The sequence below is a fragment of the Larus michahellis genome, chromosome 14, assembly GCF_964199755.1.
Source record: "Larus michahellis chromosome 14, bLarMic1.1, whole genome shotgun sequence".
NCBI lineage: Eukaryota > Metazoa > Chordata > Aves > Charadriiformes > Laridae > Larus > Larus michahellis.
Genome location: NC_133909.1, coordinates 2,526,990 through 2,553,094, shown reverse-complemented (window position 1 = coordinate 2,553,094; position 26,105 = coordinate 2,526,990). Strand labels below are relative to the sequence as shown.

Here is a 26,105-nt window from a genome sequence, read left to right as displayed (position 1 = left end):
GTGCTGGATCCGTGTGTCCGGTGTCCCCGGTGCCTGGGTGAGGTGGCCGTTGCCTGAGTCCGGCTCCGTTGGCTCAGCACGGACTGGAAAGCTCAGCGCTGGGTCCGACGGGACCAGGCATCTCAGGCCATCATCTCAGGGATGCAGCCGGCACCTCCAGGGAGCCAAGGAGAAGAAGCAGGGGGTCAGCCAAGCCCCGCCCCCCCCCCCCCCCCCCCCAACATGCAGCCTAGCCTTCCTAGTGCTGAGAAGGTCCAGGGGAAAGGAGGTTTTGGGCAAAGGAGAAGCAGGGATGGGGAGGGAAACAGCCCCGGGAGCTGGGCACTGGTCTGTGCTGGGAGGCAGCATCCATCTCTGCTTGTGGCTCTGGAGCTGTGAGTGTTGACCCTGGGGATGTGATCTGGGAACTGTTGACTCATTGCATCTCAAGAGCTTTGTGAGGCTCGAACTTGCCAAGCCTGGCTGCTCCTGGTCTCAAGAAAGATGACCTCAGACCCAGCAGTTTTCTGACCACTAGAAAAAGCCTGGCCAACCTTTGGCCTTGCATGGCTCCCACCCTGGACCCCATGTCACGAGTCTGGCAGGTGCTGGGGAATATCAGCTTTCCTGCTCAGACTGATGTTTGCCTCCAAACAGCCTTGCTCTTATACCCCCACCCTGCTGCCTCCTTCCCTGTCTGCCCGAGGATAGTGTTTGGTGCAGGACTCGCCATGTGCATGCGAGATCAGCTGCTCACACCTACTCACAGTCCCCATCCAAGTGCCATGGTGACAACATCAGGAGCAATATTTCATCCTTGTAAGCCAGTGGGTTGAATCATGGCTATTTGGAGCCCACGAGAGGGGCCGTGGGGGTCTGTGTGCCCCCAGCGAGGGGAAGGAAGGGCTGGGGCTGGAGCTGGGGTGGGGGTAGGGAGGGATGAGAGTGGAGGAGCTGTAGAGAGAGGTGGGTTTGGGGAGGGTATAGGGCTGGGAGGGATATGGGAGATCATACAGGGAAGGGTGGGGCTGGGAGAGGTATAGGGAGACATGGGGCTGGGAGGGGTGTAAGGAGGGATGGAGCTGGGAGGGATGTGGGGAGAGATGGGGTGGGGAGAGATGAGGGGAGATGAGGCTGGGAAGGATGTGGTTTGGATGGGACTGGGAAGGATGGGATTGGGAGGGGTGTGGGGAGGGATGGAACTGGGAGGGATGGGACTGGGAGGGATGTGGTTTGGATGGGACTGGGAAGGATGAGACTGGGCAGGGAGTGGGAGTAGGGGGAATGGAGGGAGTACAGCTCTGTGAAAGACACGGCATGGCGATGCTGTAGGGAGTGTACAGAGAGGCAGGGATCTAGGAGGGCTTTGGGGAGCAGGGGTCGATGGGCAACAGCTCTGGGGGACCATGTGGCAGGGCAGTGGCTCTGGGAGGGTTGCCAGAGGGACAAGTGGCCCAGGCAGAGCCCCCCGGCGCTCCCTGCCCAGCCCCTGCAGCGAGGCTTTGCAGATGGGGACATCCCATGGCTTTGCCGGGGGCGGGGTACCCGATGGCTCTGTGCTGACGTGTCCCCCAGCCACTGGCAGCGCTGGCAGTGGGGTCGGCAGAGGCTCGGCTTGTCTGGCGCGTGCCGTGTCCTCGCAGCCTGCTGGGATGTTGCAAGAGCCGGGAAAGCAAAGTCACCGCCGCTCTGCGAGCTGCCCCCGTGAGCCGGCCGGGCTGGGGGGACTCTCCTCCCCAGGACTGAGTCTGGGTGAAGCCAAGTGCAGCGTACGGCCACGGCACCTGCCCTTGCAATGGCTGCAGCAGCCTGGGGCTGATTTTCAGGGAGGAGGGAGGTCGGGTGCTGACTGCTTGACCTACAGCCATGTGTCAGCCATACCCAGCGCTCTCCTGGGAGGTATCCAGATGGCCCAGCGGGATTGCTACCCAGACAGCCCAGGCAAAGGCAGGTCAGGTGAAAGCTTCAGGATGAGGAGCTTCATTAGGGCAGTGGCTGCCACCAGCTGGCAGCCACATCCCACCGCCTGCCGAGGGATGAGGGACTGCCATCCTCTGCAGGTCAGCCCGGGGCAAGACCTCAGTGTGGGGACAGTGCTGCCGGGCCAGAGGGCTGGCCAGATCTGGGGCCAGGCCAAGGGCTGACACATAACAGGGCACTTCTTCAAGCATGAAGGCAGCAGACCCTCTGTTGTACGCAACAACGCCGATCACTTCGTTTATCCTCCCTTTATGCTGCACGTGAAGTCCCCCTTTGAGCTGGCTGTGTCCATCCACATGGAGCCTTTTTTTGATAAATGTAGCTATTTTTCTTGACTACTGTGAGTGCCACCTTTGGTGCCTGGGCAGTATTTGCTGAATCGCTCCTTTAACAGACTTTGCCAGCGATGCCTAAAAGTACTGTTTTGCAGCTCAGCTTGGCTGCCAAAAGCACAGCCACCCTGAAACGCTGGTTGTCTTGGTTATTGCCAGGCTGCTCGTGGGGTGCAGGGGTGAATTCTTAGGCACCCTGGATCTGCTTGTGCCCATTTTCCTGGGGGTCCTTAACGATGGACATGGAGGGCCAAGGAGATGCGGGAAACTGCTGTGACACCAGCCACAGCCCCGATGCCGGCTCGGGAGCGTCTCTGTGCTGGACCCATCATCCTCCCAGGATGCAGAAGGGGACACCCGGGCACCACCTGCCCTGTCCCTCATGGGACACCGTGGGTTGGGGGTTGTCAGGACCCTTGTGTGTTTTCCAGCTGACCCCATCTGGAAGGGAGGACTGGGGTTATCCTTCCTATATTTTGACTACGGGGACTGCAGAGCCCACAGGATGGTGGGACGGGGACAGTAGCCCTCCTGCCTTGTGCCAGTATGTGTGGGCAGATGCATTTTTTCCCAAGCATCCTCCTGTCACTAACTCACTTGTGTTTCTGGTTGATGATCCACCAGCTGACCCTGGCTGGTGGAGCAGCTCTGCCTGCAAACTCTCTGCTCACAGCACCATGCTGACTGCATGGTCATAAGACCCTGGAAAAATCACGAAATGAACCAAAATCGAGTATGTAGTGCTCCTTTTATGGAGCCTTTCCTTTCCGGGCCACTCCAGTGTGTGTGGTGTTGCAGGGCTAGAAGCTGACCTCTACTTGTTCCCATTAAAAGTGGGAGCTTTTGTTCCCATGGGTAAAAGTGATAGCACAGTCTTGCAGCCTGTCTCAGCGATGGTGGGGGATAGTGAATTGTGTGGCAGCATAGACACAAGGAGTAGTGATAATTTGGTAACTACAGTAGTGTCCGAGAATGCTCAGGTGCAAATCAGGGCCTGTCCCCCCAAGAAAGTGGCAGGACAATTAACCCAACTGAAGTGCATCTACACTAATGCATGCAGCATGGGGAATAAGCAGGACGAGCTGGAGGCCATCGTGCAGCAGGGAAACTATGATGTGGTTGCCATCACGGAAACGTGGTGGGAAGACACACACAAGTGGAGTGCTGTAATTGATGGCTACCAGCTTTTCAGAAGAGATAGGCAAGGGAAGAGAGGTGGTGGGGTGGCCCTCTATGTTAGGGGCGGCCCTCTATGTTAGGGGCGGTTTTGAATGTCTAGAACTCAACAGTGTGAATGACAGTGTTGAGTGTGTATGGATAAAAATCAAGGGGAAGGCCAACAAGGCAGATATGGTGATGGGAGTTTGTTATAGACCCCCTAATCAGGATGTAGAAACCGATAAAGTATTCTATAAGCGTCTGGCAGAGGTCTTGCGATCATCTGCCCTTGTTCTCGTGGGGGATTTCAACTTCCCAGATGTCCGCTGGGAATACTACACAGCAGAGAGGGAACAGTCCCGGAGGTTCGTGGAGTGTGTGGAAGACAACTTCCTAACACAGCTGGTGAAGGAACCTACTAGGGGAAGTGCCCTACTGGACCTACTGTTTGTTAACAGAGAAGGTCTTGTTGGGGATGTAAAGGTTGGAGGTCGTCTTGGGCAGAGTGACCATGAAATGATAGAGTTTTCAATTCTTGGTGAAGCGAGGCGGGGAGCCAGCAAAACTGCCACCTTGGATTTCCGAAGGGCAGACCTTAACCTGTTTAGGAGCATGGTTGAGAGTGTCCCTTGGGAGGCAGTTTTGAAGAGCAAAGGTGCCCAGGAAGGCTGGTCATACTTCAAGCAGGTGCTCTTAGAAGCACAGGAGAAGGCCATCCCCATGTCCCGAAAGACGAGCCGACGGGGAAGAAGGCCAGCATGGCTAAAGAGAGAGCTTTGGCTGGACCTCAGGAAAAAAAGGAAGGCTTACATTCTCTGGAAAAGGGGCTTAGCAACTTATGAGGATTATCAAGATATAACAAAGCTATGCAGGGGGAAGATTAGAAGGGCCAAAGCTCAATCAGAACTCAGCTTGGCCACTGCAGTTAAAGACGACAAGAAGAGATTTTTCCAGTATATCAACAGAAAAAGGAAGACTAGGGAAAATATAGGTCCACTGATGAATGAGACGGGTGCCCTAGTGGTGGAAGACACAGAGAAGGCAGAGTTACTGAATGCCTTCTTTTCTTCGGTCTTCACTGATAAAGCCGTCCCTCACGTATCCCATACCCTGGAGGCAAGGGGGAAGGTCTGGAGAGAGGAAGATTTTCCCTTAGTTGAGGAGGACCGGGTCAGAGACCACTTGGCCAAGCTGGACATTCATAAATCCATGGGCCCTGACAGGATGCACCCGCGAGTGCTGAGAGAGCTGGCAGATGTTATCGCTAGACCGCTCTCCATTGTCTTTGCAAGGTCACGGGGAACAGGAGAGGTGCCTGAGGACTGGAGGAAGGCTGACATCACTCCAATCTTCAAAAAAGACAAGAAGGAGGACCCAGGGAACTACAGGCCGGTTAGTCTCACCTCTGTCCCTGGGAAGGTAATGGAGCGACTCATTCTGGATGTCGTCTCCAAACACGTAGAGGAACAGGAAGTTATTGGAAGTGGTCAGCATGGATTTACCAAGGGCAAATCATGCCTGACCAATCTGATAGCTTTCTATGATGTTATAACGGGTTGGCTGGATGAGGGGAGAGCCGTAGATGTCATCTACCTTGACCTTAGCAAGGCTTTTGACACTGTCTCCCATAACATCCTCATTAGGAAGCTGAGGAAGTATGGGCTAGACGAGGTGACAGTGAGGTGGATCGAGAGCTGGCTGAGTGACAGAACCCAGAGGGTTGTGATCAGCGGCACAGAGTCCAGTTGGAGGCCTGTAACCAGTGGTGTCCCTCAGGGGTCAATACTTGGTCCAATTTTGTTCAATATATTCATTAATGACCTAGATGAGGGGACAGAGTGTATCCTCAGCAAGTTTGCTGATGATACCAAGCTGGGAGGGGTGGCCGACACTCCAGAGGGCCGTGCTGCCATCCAGCGTGACCTGGACAGGCTGGAGAGCTGGGCAGAGAAGAACCTAATGAGGTTCAACAAAAGCAAGTGTAGGGTCCTGCACCTGGGAAGGAAGAATGCCAAGCACCAGTATATGTTAGGGGCGGACCTGCTGGGAAGCAGCTCTGAGGAGAAGGACCTGGGGGTCCTGGTAGACAGCAAATTATCCATGAGCCAGCAGTGTGCCCTTGTCGCCAAGACGGCCAATGGCATCCTGGGCTGCATAGGGAAGACTGTGGCCAGTAGGTCGAGGGAGGTCATTCTCCCCCTCTACTCTGCACTGGTGAGGCCACAACTGGAGTACTGTGTCCAGTTTTGGGCTCCCCAGCTCAAGAGGGACAGGGAACTACTGGAGCGAGTCCAGCGAAGGGCAACCAAGATGATTATGGGACTGGAGCACCTCCCTTATGAGGAAAGGCTGAAAGAGCTGGGACTCTTTAGCCTGGAGAAGAGAAGGTTGAGGGGGGACCTGATTAATGTTTACAAGTACCTAAAGGGTGGGTTTAAGGAGGACGGAGCCAGGCTCTTTTCAATGGTTCCCAGTGACAGGACAAGGGGCAATGGGCACAAGCTAGAACATAGGAAGTTCCGATCAAATATGAGAAAAAACTTCTTTACGGTGAGGGTGACAGAGCACTGGAACAGGCTGCCCAGGGAGGTTGTGGAGTCCCCTTCTCTGGAGATTTTCAAGACCCGCCTGGATGCAGCCCTGAGGGATGTGCTTTAGGCAATCCTGCTCTAGCAGGGGAGTTGGACTAGATGATCTCTAGAGGTCCCTTCCAACTCTGAAGATTCCGTGATTCCGTGATTAAAGGCAGCAACCCCTCTGCAATCTCGGCCCTCTGGGAGACAGGGCTTGGAGGAAAAAGCCAAACTGCAACACAACCTGGCAGCCAAAACCACAGGGAGCATCCCGTTTTGGTAAAAGCCCCCCAATCCCTAACCCCGGCAGCCTTTTCTCCTGACGTTGCAGGGATTCTGTGCATTGTCCCCCAGAATAAGGCTCGAGGGAGCTGCCTGCTAAAAAGGCAGCCAGAGGGGATGGCGTAAAAGAGTCCGGCAATACCCGCTGCTGCAGGGGACGCGGGTGGTAAAACATCCCTGGAGTGGCATGGCTCATGACACAGCAGGGACGGGTCACAGTGACCGCGGAGGGCCTACAGCAGGTTTGTGTGCTTCCCCCGAGGGGCTGGTGTGGGCACCGGGGAAGGGGGGACAAGCCATTTTGCCCCCACATCCAGGGGTTTTGTGCAGCCCTGGTCTTGCTCATCATCTGAGGCGCTTGCCTTGGGCTGCCCCCGGACTCACTGAGCTGACGCTGTGTTGGTGGAGGGGGGAAAGAAGCTGAAGGAGCCCCTGGAGAGTGCAGTTGCCCTCCCAGGTATGGGAAAACCCCATGCACCGTGGGGCTGTGTGGCTCGGCCTGGACTGGACGAGACAAATCCCCAAGTTTTGCTGTCAGAATAAGGCTCCAAGGGCTCACACCAGGCTCGGGGTCATTCCTGGGAGGGTTTGTTGGAGGCAGAGGCAGGTGGGTGCTGTGATGCCCAGGTACTGTGCAGGTGCCTTCGCAAAACCGCAGCATCTGGTGGGAAAACAGGCATTGGAGAGGGGTTTGGGGATGTACCCCGTTGTTCCTTGGTGTTTGATAAGCATTCGTCATGTCAAATGACTGGATGTAAATTTCTGATCATCAGGAGGATAAGCAGATCCCATCCATCCTGGTGGGGAAGAGGCAGCATCCCAGCTGGTGGGGACCACCAGCTCCAGACCTTGGCACCCCTGGAGAGGCAGGCCCAGGGCTTTTTTTTACGGTGCACCCGGGCCCGGGTCTTTTTTTTTTTTTTTTTTTTTTTTAGGGTGGCCACAGCAGATCCGAGAGCACCAGCTGCTGGGCACGGCAAAAAGCGCTGAGGAGAAAGCTGTCGGAAGAGCTTCTGCTAGGTGTTTTGGGCTGTCTTGGCTAAATCAGCAGCTTGATGGTGGGTCTGCATCCTGCCAGGTGCCTGACAGGCAGGATGGAGACATGCAGAAGGAAAAGACACTTATTTTCCCACTCTGAATTCAAGTAGAGCAAGTATGGGAAAAGATGGACCCCCTTAAAGGGCTTGGGTGCCTCCAAACTCATCCATCTTTTCCATCTATGTGAGTTTATTTTGACAGCATGGGAATGGATACAGCTAAGACAGGGGCCAGGACCCTTGGACCGTCCACCCCTTGGATTTACTTTTTCCCCTCTTCCCTTCACCTGGTTCCCACCAGTGCCAACTATTCACCATGTTTGAGCCGGGGCTGGGAAGTGGTGGGAGGAGAACGGGCTGAGCAGAAACTTGGAGAAAGCCTCAGATTTGCAGGTTGAGCCATCGCTAAGGAAAAACCTGGGGGAGTTTGGGAGGACTGGCCGTGTCGTGGGAGGGATGGGGCAGGTCTCCCCAGGTGAGGGACGCTTCAGCCAGCCCATCCTTTCCAGCAGCCACCAGCCATGTGGATGGGTTGTGGCTGCATGGCAAAGCTCCGCGCGTGCATCTTGCCGTCAGGAATAAAGCCATGATTTTTCTCAGTGGGATCCTCACCCTCGTTGAGAGAAGGGATGGAGGACACGTCTCTGCTCATTGGAAATGTCCCTGCTTCGTCTCTTATGATTTGGAGAAGTGCAGCATGGATTTGTTATGGAAATATCGAGATCTATAGTGAATATTTGCCTGGCACCAGGCTCACATATAGTTCGATCTTCTGGCTTTAAATGTGCTTTGAAAATAAGCACTTTCACGTAACTATATCTAATATTATTTTCCCTCCTCCCCACCTGGTCGGTGACAGTGGGAAGTTGGGGTGATGCTGTGGAAGACAAGGGCTGTCTGCAGCATCCTCTTGTCCTTGCAAAAGGCTGCAGAGCTCTGCCCAAAAGCCATCGCAGTTTTAGTGAAGGGACCCCCGGCCACCCCCGCCTGTAGGGAGGGCCGTGTCCTCTTCTGGGTCAGAATGTCCCTTGTTCCCTGGAAGCCACCAACCCCAGAGCAGAGAAGGTCTCAGCTGTGGTCCCTGGAGAGAAGCTGAGCCTGATGCTGCCTTCTTGCTTGGATAAAAGGATCCTGGAGACCTCGACCCTGCACTGGGTTTGAGGGGGCTGAAACACTGGCCGTGAGCTGCATTGCTTAAAGCCGGAGAAAAACATACAGGCAGCGTATAGGGACTTGCTTTGCTCCTGAAACTGGTTTCTTCTCCCTCAAGCACCAGCAGACTCAATCCCGTCATTCAGGAAAGATGCTGCTGCATGTGGAAGTGGGGCAAAGGCAGCGAGAAAAGCCATGCCCAGGAAAGAACGAAAGTGCTCAGAGAGCCAGGGCTGTGATATGCCAAAATCCCTTTGATTTTGGCGTGGTCAAAGCGGCAAAGGGAGGCAGACTCGTTTTTCCAGTGCCTATGTATAGAGCCGTGAGCTCATAGTTTCCGACTGCGGGGAGCATTCAAAGTATGGGAAACAGGAATTTCCACCCTGCCTTGGTGCTGGCAGAGAGCAAACTGAAGCTGGGGAGATGCTCGGCTGCCCCAAATCTGCTCTCGCTGGCCCAGATCACTCATTCAGCAATGGAGATCTCGGTGGGTGCAACCCTGGCACCTCCAGCAGCTTCAAGGAGGGGCCAGGGAGGGGGATTGGGGATGCCCACCCCAGGGGTGACTGTGCAACCTCAGCCCCGGCACGATCTGTCTGGAGAGGTTTCAGCCTCAATTTCTGGACCATCCCAAGAAAACTGGGATAACGAGTGGAGTGGCTTGGTCCCTGATCTTAAGCGGGGGGTGTGGAAGGTGTTGACATGCTGCGGGTCTCCTTCCAGCGAGGGACAGGGCTTCACGGCTTGAGACATCCCCCGTGGGGCATGTCTCCCACCATGGGTGCTCTCTTTTGGCAGCTGCCCCAGTGCACGGGACGGCTCGGCGGGGCTGCACCTCCCCTGCTCCTTCCAGAAACCAGCCCCATGTTGTAACTGCTGCAACCGCTGCACCCACGAGCGACTGATACTGCTGCCCACGCCTGCAGCCCTGCCGCGACAGCCAGCCGCACGGAACCACCCCTCCTGCCCATAGAGGAACTCCAGGGCCCATCTCACTGGGGTTGGGGTGCCAGAGGTGCATCTCCTCTTCTGCCTGCCCCACGGATCCTGCAGGGCCCTGGGCATCTTCTTGGGGCTGGAGGACCGCAGGGCTGGGAATGCTTGTGCGGAGCATCTCTCTGCCCCAAGGCAAGACTCCCCGCTATGTCAGGGTTCTCCGGAAGGCTTTCCATGATGGAGACTCCAGGCCCTGCAGGCCATTGGGGCCCCTTGATGGTTCAAATCCAGGTCCCGTGGCTGCACTGCCACAGCCAGAGCTGGGGAAGGCGTGCAGGCGGGGCGCCTTGGGGTCACTGTGCCTGCTCTGGGAGTCTCATCCTCACTTCCCTGTGGAGCTGCTCAGCAAGCCTGAGTGTGGGCTGGCAGCCCCGTGGCCACTGGCCGGGCTGAGGGGTGGCAGGGGTGGCTGGAAAGAGTCGAGACTGTGGGAGGAGTGACCCACCCCGTGGCAGTTTTTTCAAGGCTTTGCAGGGGAGACACCTCTCAGGTTCTCGCCTGGGGGTCGAGCGAGGGATGGGCAGCACCCTGGGACACATGTAAGGCCACAGGGAACCTTCTCCATGTGTGTTTCCAGCCGGCACCTGGCCAAACAGTGACTCATGAGCCACCTGCGGCTGCTGAGATGGCCAAGCTCGGGGCTTCTGCCTGCCCTGAGCCCACAGGGCTCCTGCCGCTGCCTGGACTGCAGTTCCCAAAGATGCTGGAAACCCCCTCCAGGGCAGGTTCAAGGCAGCAGTGTCCCTCGAGCCTGCTGGAGTGTGTTTGCTGGGCTGTGTGCTGCCACACCGGTGCTTGGGTGAGCGTCTGATGGTGTAGGGCGGGGAGCGCAGGGCTGGAGTGCGGAGTGTTTGGGGGATGAGGAGGGGAGGGGGCGTAGGGATGAAGGTGTGGCCAGGGCGAGGAACAGGGAGCTGTGGCGGCTGGAGGCAAGAATTGTTTGGCAGGAGCCCAGCCCTGGTGCAGGGTGCTGCCGGTCACCCTGCTCTGCAGCAACAGAGGGATTCTGGGCTCCCGACATCCCCTTTAGCGACTGTTTCATTGGGGTTTGAGCTCAGGGATGAGCCCGACTACAGGTGCCCATCACATGAGGGAACGCAGGCAGGACCGTGCTGCCTGTCCCTGCCCTCCGACGCCTGACACTGGCTCCTCGCCCCCTCCCTGGCCAACCAGGCAAATATCAGGCCTTTGAAACGGGGAACGAGTTCCTCCGCATTCAATCCCCGGGAGCTGGCCCTGTCCCTGCTCCAGCTTCTGCGCAACGCACCCGCATGACATGCGCAGCCAACACCTCCGTGTTAGATAGGTGTCCCAGTCCCCTCCCCAGCTGGTGCTCGGTGCTGGGGCACGGCCAGCCCCGCTTCTGGGGACAGCAGTGGAGTGCATGGAGGGGCTCCTGCCCTGGTGCCCTGCAGCAGGTAAGGGGGCTTTGGGGGCACAGAGGAGCTGGTGCACAGGGTCAGGGTCTCCTTCTGCAGCACTCTGGGGGACCAGGTCCCTGATCCCTCTTAAAGCAGAGCAGGAGCCTGCATCTTTCTTCTCTTTGATTGGGAGGGGATGGTTTGTTGTGTTCTTGTGACCGTCCTGGCGCAGGGGATGGCTCCCAAGGAAGAGGAGGTCAGCCAAGGAGGGGATGGCAAAACCTCCAGAGACAGCTGTGAGGATGCCCATGGGCACAGTCATGCGTGAGAAAAGGGGTGCAGGTTGGGTCGGGTCTGACAATGCTGCAAGGTCTGGAAAAACCTGCAGGTTTTATGAAGCTCAGGTTTTAAGAGAAAGGAGCTGAGCTGAGCATCCCTCCTCCCCTCTCCCCTCTCTCCTCTCCCCTTTCCCCTCTCCTCTCTTCCTCCACCCTTCACCCATCTCCCGCTCCCTTCTCCCTTTTCCCCTCTCCTCTCTCCCTTCTTCCCGCTCCCCTCTCCCTTCCTTGAGCCGCTGCATGAATGCTCCCTGCCCTGGGAGACGCACGGCAGAGCTTCAGACCCAGCCCAGACGCGGGTCTGGGGATCCCAGCGGCCCCGCGCTCCCCCTGGCGCCCCAGGCTGGGGCAGGGGCCAGGCAGGATGGCTGGGCTCTGCCCTCCCTGCACTGACTGAGAGGAGACGCTGGGCTCCGGGGCTTGCTGACCACACCATGCTCCAGCATGAGGAGCACAGCCTGGAGATGGCTGTGGCCTGGCCACCAGCCTGGGACATCCTCCAGCAGCCTGGAAGGAGCCTGGCGTGGGTGCTCGCTGCCTGCCCCGGGTCCAGCACGCCCCCTCTCCATCCCCGGGGGGTCCTGTGCTCCCACCTGTCCCACTGCCCTGGCCTCTCCCTGCTCCCGCTGGCCCCTCTGTGTCCCCTGGGATGGGAGCATCTCCCTTTCCATGGCAGGTTTCTTTGTGGGATGGGAGTTCCCACCTCCCGTGCACCTGGAGCTGGCAGCAGTGCACGGAGGCACTCGTGACACAAGCTGAACCTGCTTTATCTGTACCACGTGCCGAGCACGTCCATCCAGGGGCTCGTGCATGTGATTTTGCAGCCGGGGATTGTTGCCCCCGCTGGCTCTGGAGCTGGGGTCCTCCCGTCATCTCTCTCTTGCCCCAAGGGCCACACTGAGAGGCGTAATGCTCCTGAAAATGCCCTGTCTTGTTGAGAGGATGCCTAGTAGCTGTCAACTGCATCTGTTAGGGGCAAGAGGGCAAAAGCAAGAGAGCAGGGAGGAGGAGGAGAGATGAAGAGATGGATCATGCTAATTGTTTCAACCTTATTAACCCATCGTGCCTCTTCCTCGCAGGTGGGGAGCGCCTGTGGCCGACAGAGCAGGGATGTCTGAGGCCTCGTCCAGCAAGGAGGGACCCCCGGCCGAGTGCCCCATGTGCTACGAGAAGTTCCACCCTCTGGAGGCCATGCACCGCCAGCTCAGCTGCGGGCACACCTTCTGCCACGACTGCCTGGTGAAGTGCTTGCTCTCCGCCAAGCTTGACGGCCAGGTCCAGAGCAGCATCATCTGCCCATCTGCCGCTACGTGACTTTCCTCAGCAAGAAGGCGGCCGTATGGCCACCCAAGGCAGGCACCAACCTCCGGGCCCTGGAGATGCCTCTGTCACCTTCCTCCTTGTCCCATCTGACCAAATTGGAGGCCAGCAACACCTTGGTGGTGCCCAGCCATTTTGTGATGCCGGTGCAGAGCTCCGGCCGGTGCTGCAGCATGGGGAACAGCCCCATGGACTCGCAGGGGCTCCCAGGAGAGCTGGCGCGGGAAGCCCACATCTTTGTCATCAGTGACCATGGGATGCCACTGGTGGATGTGGACTGCAGCTCCCTGGGGAGGAGAAGCAGAACAGAAACACGAAGCTCGGTGTCATCCAGCTCGGCCCTGGGGGTGAAATGCTGCCAGTCGCCCATCGCCCTCGCCGTCCAGCTCGTCTTGACGGTGGCCATGCTGGCGGCTGTGCTCCCTCGGCTGCTGCTGGTGAAGAGGGACTCATAGCAGGGATGGGATCAGCTCAGATGCTGGAGGTGTCACTGATGCTGGGACAGAGCTAGGGCTGGGACCTCTCTCAAAAGATCCCATGAGAAAGTCCAGAAGCAGCTCCAGGTGAAGCTCTCTCTCATCTGGCCAGGGACTGAACGGACTTTCAGACCTTTCTGCAGATCTCCGGGTGCTCACAGTGTCGTCGCTGGCATTTTCTGCCTCTTTTGGTTAAAATGTGGCTGGTCAAACCCTGCTAGTGGGTTCCCCTAGTGTCTTAGCAGAGAGCATGGCTTCTCCTCCCGCACCCTGTTGAGGAGAAATAACTGGACTCCAGACGATCCAATGTGAATCAACAGAAGCCGTTTATTAAGCACCGATCATCATCTTTTATACCCTGTGTTGTAGCCGTACACGCGACTCGCTTATTTCTGATCAGCGAGTTACACTGTCCACGCGCTGTGCATGCAGTTCGTTCACACATCAGATTGGTTACAAGAATTCGCATAGTAAATTGCTTAGTCATTAGCACAACATGTTTTCTACCTTCTCAGTTCCCGTTTTTCCCATGTACTAATTCCATCTTCTACCGCCTGTTTTGCTCTTAATCTAATCTCTCACAGTAGGGAGGCTGGCTCACATGGCTGTTTTCTCTCAGATACATTCCTACAATACCCCCTTTTTCTTCTTGAGCCAGCCAGACCTTATGCATGGCATTTTCTATCATGTCAGTCACTTTGCGGAGAACACACGAGGCTGCCATAATCAATAATAATATAACCAACAATAGCATGAGCCCTTGCTTTAGTAAATCTGATAACCATCCCGTTATACCCCATGAGCTTAACCAATCATCGAAACCATTTTTGACCACTTTTAATTTGGACATGTTATCCTTCAGCTCCCGTAACTGCTTATGAATGGATGATGAGTGGTCGGAAAAGTTCATACAACACATACCTTCAAAACCTTCACATCCATGACCCTGAGCTAACAGCAAAAAATCAATAGCCGCTCGATTTTGCAGCGTAGCATGCCGAATGCTATCAACATCAGTCAGCAAGCTAGATTTGGGTTGCCCATTGACGGTGCTGGGGGTTGTCCAGGCAAGGGATCAAGTTGCCCAGCAAAGGCACTAGGATGCACGCAGTCTGCACTGACTTGCCCAGGGGTGGCACTGGGTTGCCCACTGAGGGCCGTGAGTTCATAGGATCATAGAACGTCTCAAGTCGAGAGAGACCCATGAGGATCATCGAGTCCATCTCCCTGCTTCTTGCAGGACTACGGAAAACCAAATTATAGGACTAAGCCACTCAACAGTTGCCCAAAAGCTGCACCTGGTTGCCCAGGGGCTGCAAAACCTGCCCATGGAGGGCAGTAGGTTGTCCAGGGCAGGATCTAGGATGCCATGTGAGGGTATTTTCTTGCCCAGGGCTGGCCCCGGCTCGCCCATCCAGAGCAATGCGTTGCCCAACGGCTGCCTCGGGTTGCCAGAGCGGCTGCAGGGAGTTGCCCGCGTAGAACCCGGTTACTGAGCACCCTGCGCCAGCGGCAACGCTGCCCTGGTTCTGTGACACAGAGGGCACTGGGGATGCTGCAGTGTCTGGCAGTGCTGCCACCCAACCTGACAGCACAGCACTGAGTAGCAGCCCCCCCCGCACACCCCCAAGCCTCTGCAGGGTGAGTGTGTCCCTGAACTGGGAGGGAAAAAACCGGGTCATTCTCCTAATCCCCCTCCATATCTCTTCTCTCCTCTAAATGTACCCGGATGAGGTGGTCGGGGCTCCTGTCGTTGTGTCCGTGTTCAGGGATGGCACAAAGTGTCGCCCTGGGATGGCTTATCCCAAGGGGGATGCAGGGGCATTTATTTCAGCTGGAAATGCAGGGAAAAGTAGCCCTGGGCCGTTCCCAAGGGGTTTTCCCTCCCTTTCCTAAACGTGTGTCTGTCAGTATCTGAAAGGGCAGAGTTTATTTGTGGGGGTGGGAGCCAGGGAAGCTGCCTCCCACCCTCCCAAGGCCGTTTCTCAGGTATAAAGCGGCACGGAGCTAGGGAAAGCGCCGTCATTTATCCCTAGCCGGGACAAAAGGGCTGAAGGGAGCGGTTTGTGGGAAGCGGCACACACGGTGGTTTCTGTTGGACCTGAGCGCAGACATTTCGTCCTCGGTTCTGCCAAACTGCCTCAGAGGGTCGTGTTTGCAAAAGCTTCTTTTTCTGCTAAATTTGAGGGTGTGAGTTTCCCGCTGCCTGTCCCACAGCCACTCCCATCAGGGATCTTGCTGTAGCACACCCGTGTCCTCATCTTCCCCTGGGGCTCCGAGCCAGGCTGGGAGCAGTGGGGACGGGACGGTGTTAGGGGAAGGACACGTCAGGCTGGCTACAACAGCCGTATTGAGGGACTTATTCCTGCCCGTGGGTGACACTTGTAACCTCACAAGAGCTTCGTACCGAGCACCACGTACCCCTCCGGAGTGTTTGTCCTCAGATGAGGTGTGTTTGGTGGCCCCCTGCCTTATCTTGCTGATAACCATCGATTGACAGCCTCAAGCTGGAGAGGACAATATGCAATTCTTGGTAGCAAAATCTTCATGTGTGGCCATTCCTCCTAGGGCTACTGCAAGGCTGGTGTTTCCCAAGCGCTCTGAAAAGACTGTGGGCCATCTCCTTCCCACGCACACTGATCTTACACCAGGTGAGCCATCGACACCTTTCCTCCTTTGCAAGGCAAGAGGCGGCCCCTCTTTTGAGGCTGAAATAGGGGTGTGGGGGGGTCAAATTTGGATATAGTCCTGCAAAGCTCAGCTCACCTGCAGGCTCCTCACTCCAGCATTTAAGGCAAGGGAAGATAGAGGGGGTGAGGATGGAGTCCCTCACCCACCCACAAATGGCGCTGGGCCAGTAGCAGATGTGTGTCCAAAAGGGACGCAGCCCTCGGGGCTGGGAATGGAACTTTTACAGAGAAAATGACCTCTGGAATATCAGAAGATCAGCAGATACGCCAGCCAAAAGAAACAAAGGAACAGCAGAGAATGAGCAACTCCAGTTTGACTGGATTGACAGATTTAAGGAAAAGGAAGGCACGGTATCTGTCATTCTCCTTACGGCCGTGATTTGTTTTTCTCCGCATTCCAAGACCTGATGCTAGATACTAACAACCAAGTCAAACGCTTTTATATCCAAATGTTTGGGATGCTGTCAGGAGGGATTTGTTTTCAAGGGGTTTAGGCCTGTTCAGGCGCTGTGAGGGCGCTCTGTGCGTCGCTGTTTGTGTTTGAAGTTGCGGGTGTTGCTGTAAGAAGTAAGGCAAGTGCAGGAGGTTGCTGAGGTTGTCCTCTCTCTCCTCCTCTGTGCAGGACACGGACGGGACACACGAATAGCAGCAGTCAAGCATGGAGTCTGTCGGCTCTCCCTTACCAGCAAAGTTCGCCCATCCCAGAGCCATACCCACCAGGTTTCTCCCTGCCATCCACACCATGGCATCAAGCTATAAGAACCGATTTCCTTACCGCCCCTTGCCTCAGAGCTACAGCCTCCCTTGGATGCCCAGCACCTACTACAAAACGGCTGCCAGCAAACCAACTTTGGCTGCCTTTTCCAAGAGTTCCCAGGGGATAACCGCCGGCGAGAAGCTTCCATCTGTTTCCACCAGAACCACCGTCTTCACCCGCTACACCCCTGAAGACTGGTACAAGTCCAACGTGACCAATTACAGGGAGTCGGAGACCTCCCAGAAGAACGCGGAGCGCCTGAGAGCCGATACCTCCCGCATCATTGACCACAAATACCAGCAGACCAAGAAAACGCAAGTAGAAAGCACCAAAAACCTGGGAGTGCGCGCCAATGACATCGCGTTTTGGAAATCGGAGCTCTGCCACGAGCTAGATGAGGTGATCGGGGAGACCAACGCGCTCACAGAGGTGAAGACCAGGCTGGAGAGAGCCTTGGCCGAGGCGGAGGCCCCTCTCCGGGTAAGCACCCGTCCCGGCACGCTGCAAGCTGTAGCCTACTGCTGAAACATCTGCAGCCCTTCAAACGTCTCATTAAGTTTCACTGCAGCTCCGGAACGTCTAGAAAGTTGTTATTAAGAGGCCATTAGTTAAGTTAGTAGTAAACAAACCCCCCTTGCCATCTGCTGGATCCCCTATCAGCACAGGCTGAGCACGTCAAAGCTGCGTTTGCTTAACTCAATATTTTTAGAAGTGGTACATCCAAAATCCCGGTTTGGGAGACAAAAGCCCGTGTCTTACCACGAGGCTCTGGCGAGGTGGGCGTCAAGGCTGACACAGGTACCCGTTTCAGCTGTGGCTGCACCAGGGACACGTCTGCTCCCTCATGATGGTTTAATGCTGATGTTGCAGCTCGGCTGCTTTTTTTCTGCAAAACCAGCTGTCCCGGGCCACTTTTTTCCCCCTCTTGTCATCTCCGTGCCCACCTAGAATTTCTTTTCTTACATTATTGGAGATGGGGACGGTCCCCATAGAGAGCCCTGCCCCTGCAGCCAGCGGTGATGGCGTGTCCCCAACAGGTCGCTCAGGAGTGCTTACTTCAGCGGGAGAAGAGGATGGGCATCGACCTGGTCCACGACAACGTGGAGGAACAGCTCTTAACAGTAAGTTGGGCAACTCAGATCATGCGTTGAAGCTATTTTTACTGGATTTCAAAGTTATGGGATTTGGAGCACTGATCACCTGCCTCCAGCAGCCGGAGCTTCACAAAGGCAATGGGTTTGTGCTGAAGTCAAGTGAGCTGAGAGCAACACACTTCCTCCGGTGGAGCTGAATGTGTCTCAGAAATTCAGCCTGGGCATTTACACCGAAGTCAAGTCCATCTCCTCTTGTCCCGTACGGATGGGATTCCTCCTGGGGAGGAAAACATTTTGGGAGCAAAAAGGGCAGGTGCTGATCTGGGGACGGAGGTGTGTAGTGGTCCAGGGAACCGCTCTGCCTGTCCACACCAGGATGTGTCCCTGTCCGTGTAGTGGGACTAACCACTGATTGACACTGAGGTCAAGGTGAAAAAATCCTTATTGACCCACCCTGAAAGGGAACGCAAAGGCCGTGGCTGCAGCCACAGCACCCTTCTGTCCCCTCCAGGGCGCTGTGCGCAGGCTCAGCTGTGAGTTTTCCTGCCTGTTTGCTTTGGGCAGGAAGACAAGCAGGCAAGTTCTTGCTGTGTGCAGGGTTGGAGAGGTGCAAGGGGAGGAGTGTGACCAGGACGAGTGAGTATGGACGCTGATGGGGTCCTCTTTTGCCTTTGCCCAGGAAGTCGATGTCATCAGGTCGTGCCAGGAGAAGATGCAGCAGTTCCTGGACAAGGCCAAAGCCCAGATCACGTAAGGAGGAGCTCCTTCTCTCATGTCGTAGGGCTGATGTGCATTTGTGGTCACAGCAGAAGCCCAGCAGAACCCCAGCAGATGTGAACCCCCAGAAGAAGCCTGTCTATCCCCACACCCCGCAGGCGTAAAGCCCATGGAGGCTCCATGGCATGCGGGCGGTGATGCTCGTGGGAGGACAGAGCTGCGCGGGTGGCCGGGAGCTGCTGTGGGGAGTGGAACGGGGAGGAAGCCATTCCACCCGTACGTCCCCACCGATGGCTGCTGTTTGCATGTTGAAGGTCCAACCGGGCGGCCCAGCACAACCTGGAGAAGGACCTGGCCAACAAGCAGGTGGCCCACCGGATCGACGACAGGTGCCACCACCTGATGAACACCTCCCAGGGCATCAGTTACTACCGAGGGGTGGAACAGGTCGATGCCACGTGAGTGCACGCTGTCGGTCCCCAGCAGCAAGCTGTCCCCAGGATACGCGGTGCCTCTCCCTGGCAGGGAGCTGCTTGTCCCCAACCCAGATCCATCCCGCCTGGAGACACCTCCCTCAGAGCGGTCATTTCTCTCCGCTCCCCGGAAAGGGAGCACAACCCTCTGCTGACAGTTGGATGCCAAACATCCAGAGGGTGAAAGCCAGTCCCACCTCATTAAACATTCTACCAGGGGTTGAGAGATCAGCCTGCCAATTAATTCAGGGGAGCACCTCTGCTGAAACAGCTCCTTAAGTTTATGCATATTTTCAAAGATGTGTCTTAGTTGTTGCTAGGCGATGTTTATACTTTTCAAGGACTCTTTTCAGCTTCCCATAGAAGTGAGGAGGAGCATAGGCAGAACAAGGGAAAGGCCAACGGAATATTCCGTACCATAGATGCCATGCTCAGGATATAAATGGGGGTTGGTGCGGGGTGGGAATATGCGGTCGGGGCTCGGGAAGGTGCCAGTTCACTGGGTGGTGAGAGTGACTTGTGTCATTATTATTATTATTATCATTATTACTATTATTATTATTATTATTATTATTATTATTATTGGTTTCTGTTACTGTTCTATTAAACTGTCCTTATCTCCACCCACGAGTTTTTCCCTTTCCCTTTCCCCTCCTTTTCTCCCTCTTCTCCCTTCTGGGGGGAAGGGGGAGAACTGCACCAGCGCACGCGTGGTCCTGGCTGCTGGCTGGGGTTAAACTATGACATACAGTCCAATTAAAAGTGTAGATTTAAGCTATAGTGAATCCACGCTGCTCCCTGGCAGGGTCCATGCCTGCCCACATCCAGCTTACCGGGGGCCTCTCCTTTTCCCCCCCAGGATCTCGGTGCCGCAGTCCTGGGCCAAGTTCACCAACAACAACATCCTCCGCTCCCAGAGCGAGCGGGCGGCCTCCGCCAAGCTGCGGGACGACATCGAGAACCTGCTGGCGGTGACGGACAGCCAGATGTGGCGGCAGTTCAACACCGTGAACGGCGCCTTCACCAACCGCATCGCCGAGACGGCCGATGCCAAGAGAAAGATTCAGACCCACCTGGCCAAGGTAGCCTGAACCCCTCCCTTTTGGTGTGACACTGTCACTTCCCGGTGACACCTCCAAAGCGCGACCCTCCACGCAGACCTGGCCCCAGCAGAGGAACGGTCACCACAAGAACCTGGTTATAGCATCATTTAGAATCATGGAGTCATAGGATGTGTTGGGTGTGAAGGGACCTCTCAAGGCCACCTAGTCCAACCCCCTGCAGTCAGCAGGGACATCTTCAACTGGATCAGGTTGCTCAGAGCCTCATGCAGCCTGGCCTTGAATGTCTCCAGGGATGGGGCCTCCTCCACCTCTCTGGGCAACCTGGGCCAGTGTCTCACCACCCTCAGTGCAAAGAACTTCTGCCTAATGTCTCATCTAAACCCGCCCTGCTCTAGTTGAAACCATTGCCCCTCGTCCTCTCGCTACATGCCCTTGCAAACAGCCCCTGCCCAGCTTTCTTGGGGACTTTCTTCTTGGAGCAGGATGAGTTGGCAGTGTAATTTCATCCCAAGGGATACTGCCCGTTGCTCATCCCAGCTGACAGCCTGCTAGCACAGGGATTTCCAGCAGAAAATGCCAGCGCTACTTGCATCAGCGCTAGTTACTTCAGAGGCGCTGGCTGCCCTGCAGAAGGGCTTTACTGGGACTCTGCTGGGGTGTCTGCTGTGGGGTTTGCAGCTTTGCTGCTCCTCCAAGGACGTGTTTTCGGTCTCAGCACTCTGTGGTTGCTGCACAGGTATCGGTGTGTTTGCTCCGCCAAGCAGATGAAGTGGAGATCAGCGATGGGCAGCAGGCTCGCACCACTGGCTCTCATGGAAAGCTGCCTGAAAAGTGCTCGGCACAGATTAACCGAGCAGAAACTGGGCTTGCAGCATCGCGGGCTGGTGCCACATCCTTCAGCGAGCATCCACCAAAAACCTGCCCTCTGTTAGTTGCTAGTGATGATCAGTTCCTGCAAGCAGTAATTTTGGGGAGCGGGTAATTCAGTAGATCCGTCACTGCTCCAAAACCTCCTCTGATGTGACAGCAAGAGCAAAGAGAGGCTTTTCCCCGCAGAGAAATGGCTGCTGGATCTGTGCCTCCATCTATGGCAGAGTGAGAGCAGTCTGAGCCCGGGGTCTGCTAATTGAACTTGGTTTTTTTCTGCAGATGGATGGCAGAAAAGGGAAATCACGTTGCCGCTGGAGAATACATTTTTTAAATTTATGCATGTGTTTCTTTCTTACGCCAGACAGTGCAGGAAATATTCCAGACCGAGAGGAATATAGAAGCCATCCAAAAGGCCATTAGGGACCAGGGGCCTCCATTAAAGGTGGCTCAGACCCGGCTGGACCAGCGCACTCGGAGGCCAAACATGGAGCTGTGCCGGGACACTGCCCAGCTGCGGTAAGGCAGGAGCGCGGGGCTGGCAGGGATCTCGAGGGCTCACGGGTGGTAGCACTCAGGAGCATCGCTGGATGACAACATTAATCATGGGGGGTTGCTTTTTTTTCCTAAAGAGTCCTTCCATAAGTGCACCGACATAATCAAAAGCAATGAGCGGGTATCCCAGCCTTTGGGTGCTGGGAGAGCTCTGCGCCCACAACGGAGGCTGTACCCCATGGCCGGGGGCGGCCTGATGCCACCCCATGAGGGGCCGGATTTTTCCTACTTGCGTCAACCCCGTCTTCTCTCCTGCCTGCTTCCCGGCGGCTGGATGGGCTCAGGTTTGAAGGACAAGCCCTTTACTCTCCAACAGGCTCATGCTGAGAGCTCTTAGGTCCTTCCTTTTGGGTAACCGCAAGGGTGCAGCTGCTGTGCAAGGTGCTGTGTCCAGTGCTGGGCTCCCCAGTTCCAGAAGGACAGGGAACTGCTGGAGAGGGGACACCAAATGGCTACCAAGAGGATGAGGGGACTGGAACACCTCTCTTGTGAAGAAAGGCTGAGGGATTTGGGTCCCTTCAGGCTGGAAGAAAGACGCCTGAGGGGGCACCTTCTCAACGCTTATCAATACTGAAAGGGGGGGTGTCAGGAGGATGGGGCCAGGCTCTTTTCAGTGGTGCCCGGGGACAGGACAAGGGTAACGGGCACAAACTTGAGCATAGGGAGTTCCACCTAAACACGAGGAGGAACTTCTTTGCTGTGAGGGTGGCAGAGCCCTGGCACAGGCTGCCCCGAGAGGTGGTGGAGTCTCCGTCTCTGGAGACATCCCAAACCCGCCTGGAGGCGTTCCTGTGCCACCTGCTGTGGGTGACCCTGCTCTGGCAGGGGGTTGGACTGGGTGATCTCCAGAGGTCCCTGCCAACCCCCGCCAGCCTGGGATTCTGTGCACCACACGGAGAAGCAGTGAGGGCTGTGCTCACCTCCCCTGGGGACACTGGAAATCCTGTCAAGGACAGAGGGAGCTCTTTGGCATTGCACCCCGAGGGGCTGGGGAGGATCAGGCACCCTGAACTTCACACCTCCTCCTGGCAGCCCGCTGGGTGAGGCTCCCTGGGAAGCCTTTTCAAAGCAATTTAAACCCAGCCCCAGAGCCTGTTTAGCATCTCTCACGCCATCCTTTGTTCCATCCTCCACTTGTTTCACCTTCACTTTTAGCCTCTCCCAGCTGTCCTCTTTCGCTGCGCGTGCACCCGTGGGTGTGGGGAGGACCCTTGCCCGGGGAAATCCAGGAGGGGGAGCCAAGAAACCCACAAAACCGAACAGGAACGGGAAACCACAGCTGCTTGTCCCTCTGCTTGGTGGCACCACCTGCTCTGGCAGACGCGGCTGCGAATTGCAGAAGCCTTTGAGCAGACATTCACTGTGCCTCCCCGCCGAGACCCCCAGGAGCTCTGCCCTCAGCTTCCCCATGGATCTGCCACAAACAGGGGGGGTCCGAGCGAGTCTGAGCGCACTGAAGGGGGAAAACCCATGCCCCAGGGGCCCATCAGTAATGCCATGCTAGAAACCACCCACGTGACAGGACTTCTAATGAGGGCTCCTTGCTGTTTTCCAGCCTTGTCAACGAGGTCCGTGACATCCATGAGACGGTGCAGACTCTTCAGCAGCAGCTGAGAGACAGCCAGGACACCTTGCAAATGCTGGTTCGCGCCAAGGCGGTCCTGCAGCATGACCTGGCCGTCAAAGCCAGCTCCCTCTTCATTGACCAGGAGAAGTGCATGGGGATGCACAAGACCTTTCCCAGCACCGCGCGGCTGCTGGGTCCCATCTAGGCTGGGCTCAGCCCACCCCACGGCATCCGTTGCCACAGTTATCAGTTTTCTCTATATGCTTTGAAAATTACAAGATTAAACTTCCACTTCCTGATGGAAGCCTGGGTAGAAATTAAATTATCACTTTGCATGTCACATGGTCTAGCAGGAGTATTTTTTTTTTCCCTTTGTTTTTTCTCTTTCCACTGCTCTTTCACGGCGTGACAGAAAGTAACTGAAAATATCCTGGACGCAACTAAGAGCAAATCCACCCACGGGGATTCATTCCTACCCATTCGGTCTGTGATTTTAGGAGAAAAAGTGTCGCGTCCTCCTCGTTTGGAGTCTGATGTGGAAAAAGCAGAGTGTGAAGCCATGTCTTGATTCACCTCCTTGTCCTCCGTGGGCCTTAGCGTGGCTTTTAGGAGGACCTGCCCCATGACCTTCCCAGCCACAGAGGTGACGCCGACAGGTCCGTACCCTCCTTTCCACCCTTTTTAGAAATGGGTGCAATGTTTCCCTTTTTCCAGTGCCCGGGGACTTCACCTGATGCCATGACTTTTCAAATACCACCTTCTTCCAGGAACACCCCTTGATTCCTTTGGGGTATTGCACTGGTGTTTCCCTCCTGGCTCCTGTGACCTCAGGAGCCCCCGGCTCATCTCTCCAAGACTTCAAGCGTGAGGCAGCGTCACCAGCACGTCTCAGAGCAACAGGCCCTCGCTGGCACCCCGTCCCTCCAACCTTGGCATCTCATCCCACAGGGACAGCCCGATATTGTCCCCCTCTCCCTTCAAGCCTTGTTTAAAGCTCTGTCAATGAGCCCCGCTACCTCCTGAGCAAAGACCCTCTTCCCCCTTGGAGGTGGGTGGGGAGACCTTGGCCCAGGTTGCCCAGAGAGGTGGGGGAGGCCCCATCCCTGGAGACATTCAAGGCCAGGCTGCATGAGGCTCTCAGCAACCTGATCCAGTTGAAGATGTCCCTGCTGACTGCAGGGGGGTTGGACTAGATGCCCTTGAGAGGTCCCTTCCAACCCAACGCATTCTATGAGTCTTGGATTCTATGAGAGGTGAACCCCATCTGACACCAGCAAGCCTGGTGCCGTGTATGCCATCCCATTACCATAAAACCCAAAATGGTGTTGGTGACACCAGCCACGGAGCCACGTATTAATAGGCTGGTCCCACCTGTTCCTTCCAGTGTCATTGCCTGCAACTGGGAGGAGAGGAAAAAATAACCTGCCTCCCAGATTCCCTCACCAACCGCCCCAAGGCCCTGAAGTCTCCTTTGATGGGTTATCAAGCATTGGAACAGGCTGCCAGGGAAGTGTTTGAGTCACCAGCCCTGGAGGTACTTAAAAGATGGGTAGATGGGATGCTGAGGGACATGGTTTAGTGATGGTTTTGGCAGCGTTAGGTTGATGGTTGGACTTGATGATCTTAAAGGTCCCTTCCAACCAAGACAATTCTATGATCCTATGATCGAGACCCCTTGGATTACGCGTTGTGGCTTCATTGCCACCCACAGGGGAGAACAGTAATGGGTAGTAATCCAAGGGCCATACCTCTTTTTGTTGCCTAAGAAAACCTTTGTATACGCAAAAGAGTTTGAGTCATCTTTTCTGTCAGATCTCTGCCAGCAGAGGCACGGCTTTCCCGTGGAGGCCGGCTCCGTGTGGATATGCTATGATATGGGCAATGCTATGATTCTGTGATTCGGTCCGCAGCTGCAAGAGCTGGGAAAAGGAGAGGCGACGGAAAACAGCTATGAGAAGACAGAGGTGTCAGCCTGAAACGAGCCATTCACACAGCTCACAGTTCATCTAAAGCGGTAAAATGAAGCCAATGAGAATGTTTCCTCTGGATAAAGCGGGACACAGAGGTCATGGCAGCAGACTTGATGGGTATTTTCAGAAGCTGGAGAGAAAGCCCCTTGGGTTAGCCGGAGCAGCTGTGCTAACCACCCCCGGCTGGGCTGGGCTCCTCCTCTTCCAATGCCTTTTCTCAGGCTAAAGCCTGAAATAAGTGGGGAAGGACCCTCTCCCAGGAGAAGTTCCCAGTGTCACTGGTGCACGGTGCCCTGGTGCTGCGAGAGGCTGTGCCGTGGTGGGGCTGCTGGGGACACCGTGCATCTCCTCACCAGCACCCCCACCATGGTCTACCTGCCTGCCCCAGCGAGCCCTCTGCTCGCCCACGGGCTGGCCCAGCAGCACCACTGCTGCCACTGCCTTGTCCAATGAGGGCACCAGTTTGCCCAGGGGTGGCACTTGGTTGCCCAGGGGTGGCACTCAAATGCCCAAGGGCTATTTGGGTTGCCCATTGACGGTGCCCACTGAGGGCCGTGAGTTCCTAGGATCATAGAACATCTCAAGTCGAGAGAGACCCATGAGGATCATCGAGTCCATCTCCCTGCTCCTTGCAGGACTACCTTGTTGCGTGAAAAGGGGCCAAGCGGTTTTGGCAGAAGAGAAACCCCCTTGCGTTCTAACACTCCTCACCCAGGTGGGAGGCCAGGTGCGGCTGGGTTTCAATTCTGAGTGATGCCCAATTCAGCACTATCAATCCAATCGCCTTTAATATGTATTAAACTATTACGATTTGGATACACTAATAGTGGACTGCACCTTCAGTCTAGTCGTGCTCCTGAACCAGCACGGCCTCTCTCTAGTCTTTGGTCGCGTTCAGTGAGAAAGCGAAATGACTGGCTACTTAAACAGCGCGGTTTATTTAAACAACAGATATACAGGTTCTTTAGGATTGCCGGTGATAAATACACAGTCTGCAAAGCACATGCTAATAAAGATATTGTTAAGTATACAAAACGCGCGACAAAATTACAAAGGATACAGCCTGGCTATAAATGTAGGGTAGAGATTCTCTAGAGAAATTTCTAAGTCCCCGAGAAAGCACTCGGTGTAATCGAAGTCTTACCCAAAGGCGTCCCTATGGGGGGGAAGAAAGGCTCAGCCCGTCGACTGATCCCCGAAAGCAGCGATGGAAGAGCTTAACCGAGTTAAGCTTTTCATCATAATCCAAAGTCAAACGTACAAAACAATTGTCAAAGCAAAGCACAATACAGTGAGTACTAGTAAAACGACAACAGGATGGAGCATCTTGTTCAAAAGTCCTGTAGCTGTTGGTGACCATCCAAAAA

The 26,105-nt window shown here is 55.7% G+C and overlaps 1 protein-coding gene and 1 pseudogene across 2 annotated transcripts in view; both read left to right on the top strand.

The window, feature by feature from the left end:
- LOC141751295 (tektin-3-like) overlaps positions 1-23,107 on the top strand; it is a 29,838-nt gene extending 6,731 nt beyond the window's left edge. Inside the window, exons 3-11 of one of the 2 annotated variants that reach the window (XM_074607844.1) lie at positions 12,268-13,071; positions 15,553-15,635; positions 16,297-16,911; positions 17,469-17,552; positions 18,205-18,275; positions 18,557-18,700; positions 19,575-19,797; positions 21,011-21,165; positions 22,757-23,107. In XM_074607844.1, coding sequence (XP_074463945.1) covers positions 16,333-16,911; positions 17,469-17,552; positions 18,205-18,275; positions 18,557-18,700; positions 19,575-19,797; positions 21,011-21,165; positions 22,757-22,973 — 1,473 coding nt within the window. In that variant the 5' untranslated portion in view covers positions 12,268-13,071; positions 15,553-15,635; positions 16,297-16,332 and the 3' untranslated portion in view covers positions 22,974-23,107. Of the gene's footprint in view, positions 1-12,267; positions 13,072-13,956; positions 15,636-16,296; positions 16,912-17,468; positions 17,553-18,204; positions 18,276-18,556; positions 18,701-19,574; positions 19,798-21,010; positions 21,166-22,756 lie in introns of those variants that run through there. The other variant, XM_074607843.1, reaches the window with a different exon arrangement.
- Positions 12,299-12,963, top strand: LOC141751296 (RING finger protein 222-like; annotated as a pseudogene).
- Positions 23,108-26,105: the final 2,998 nt, after the last annotated feature.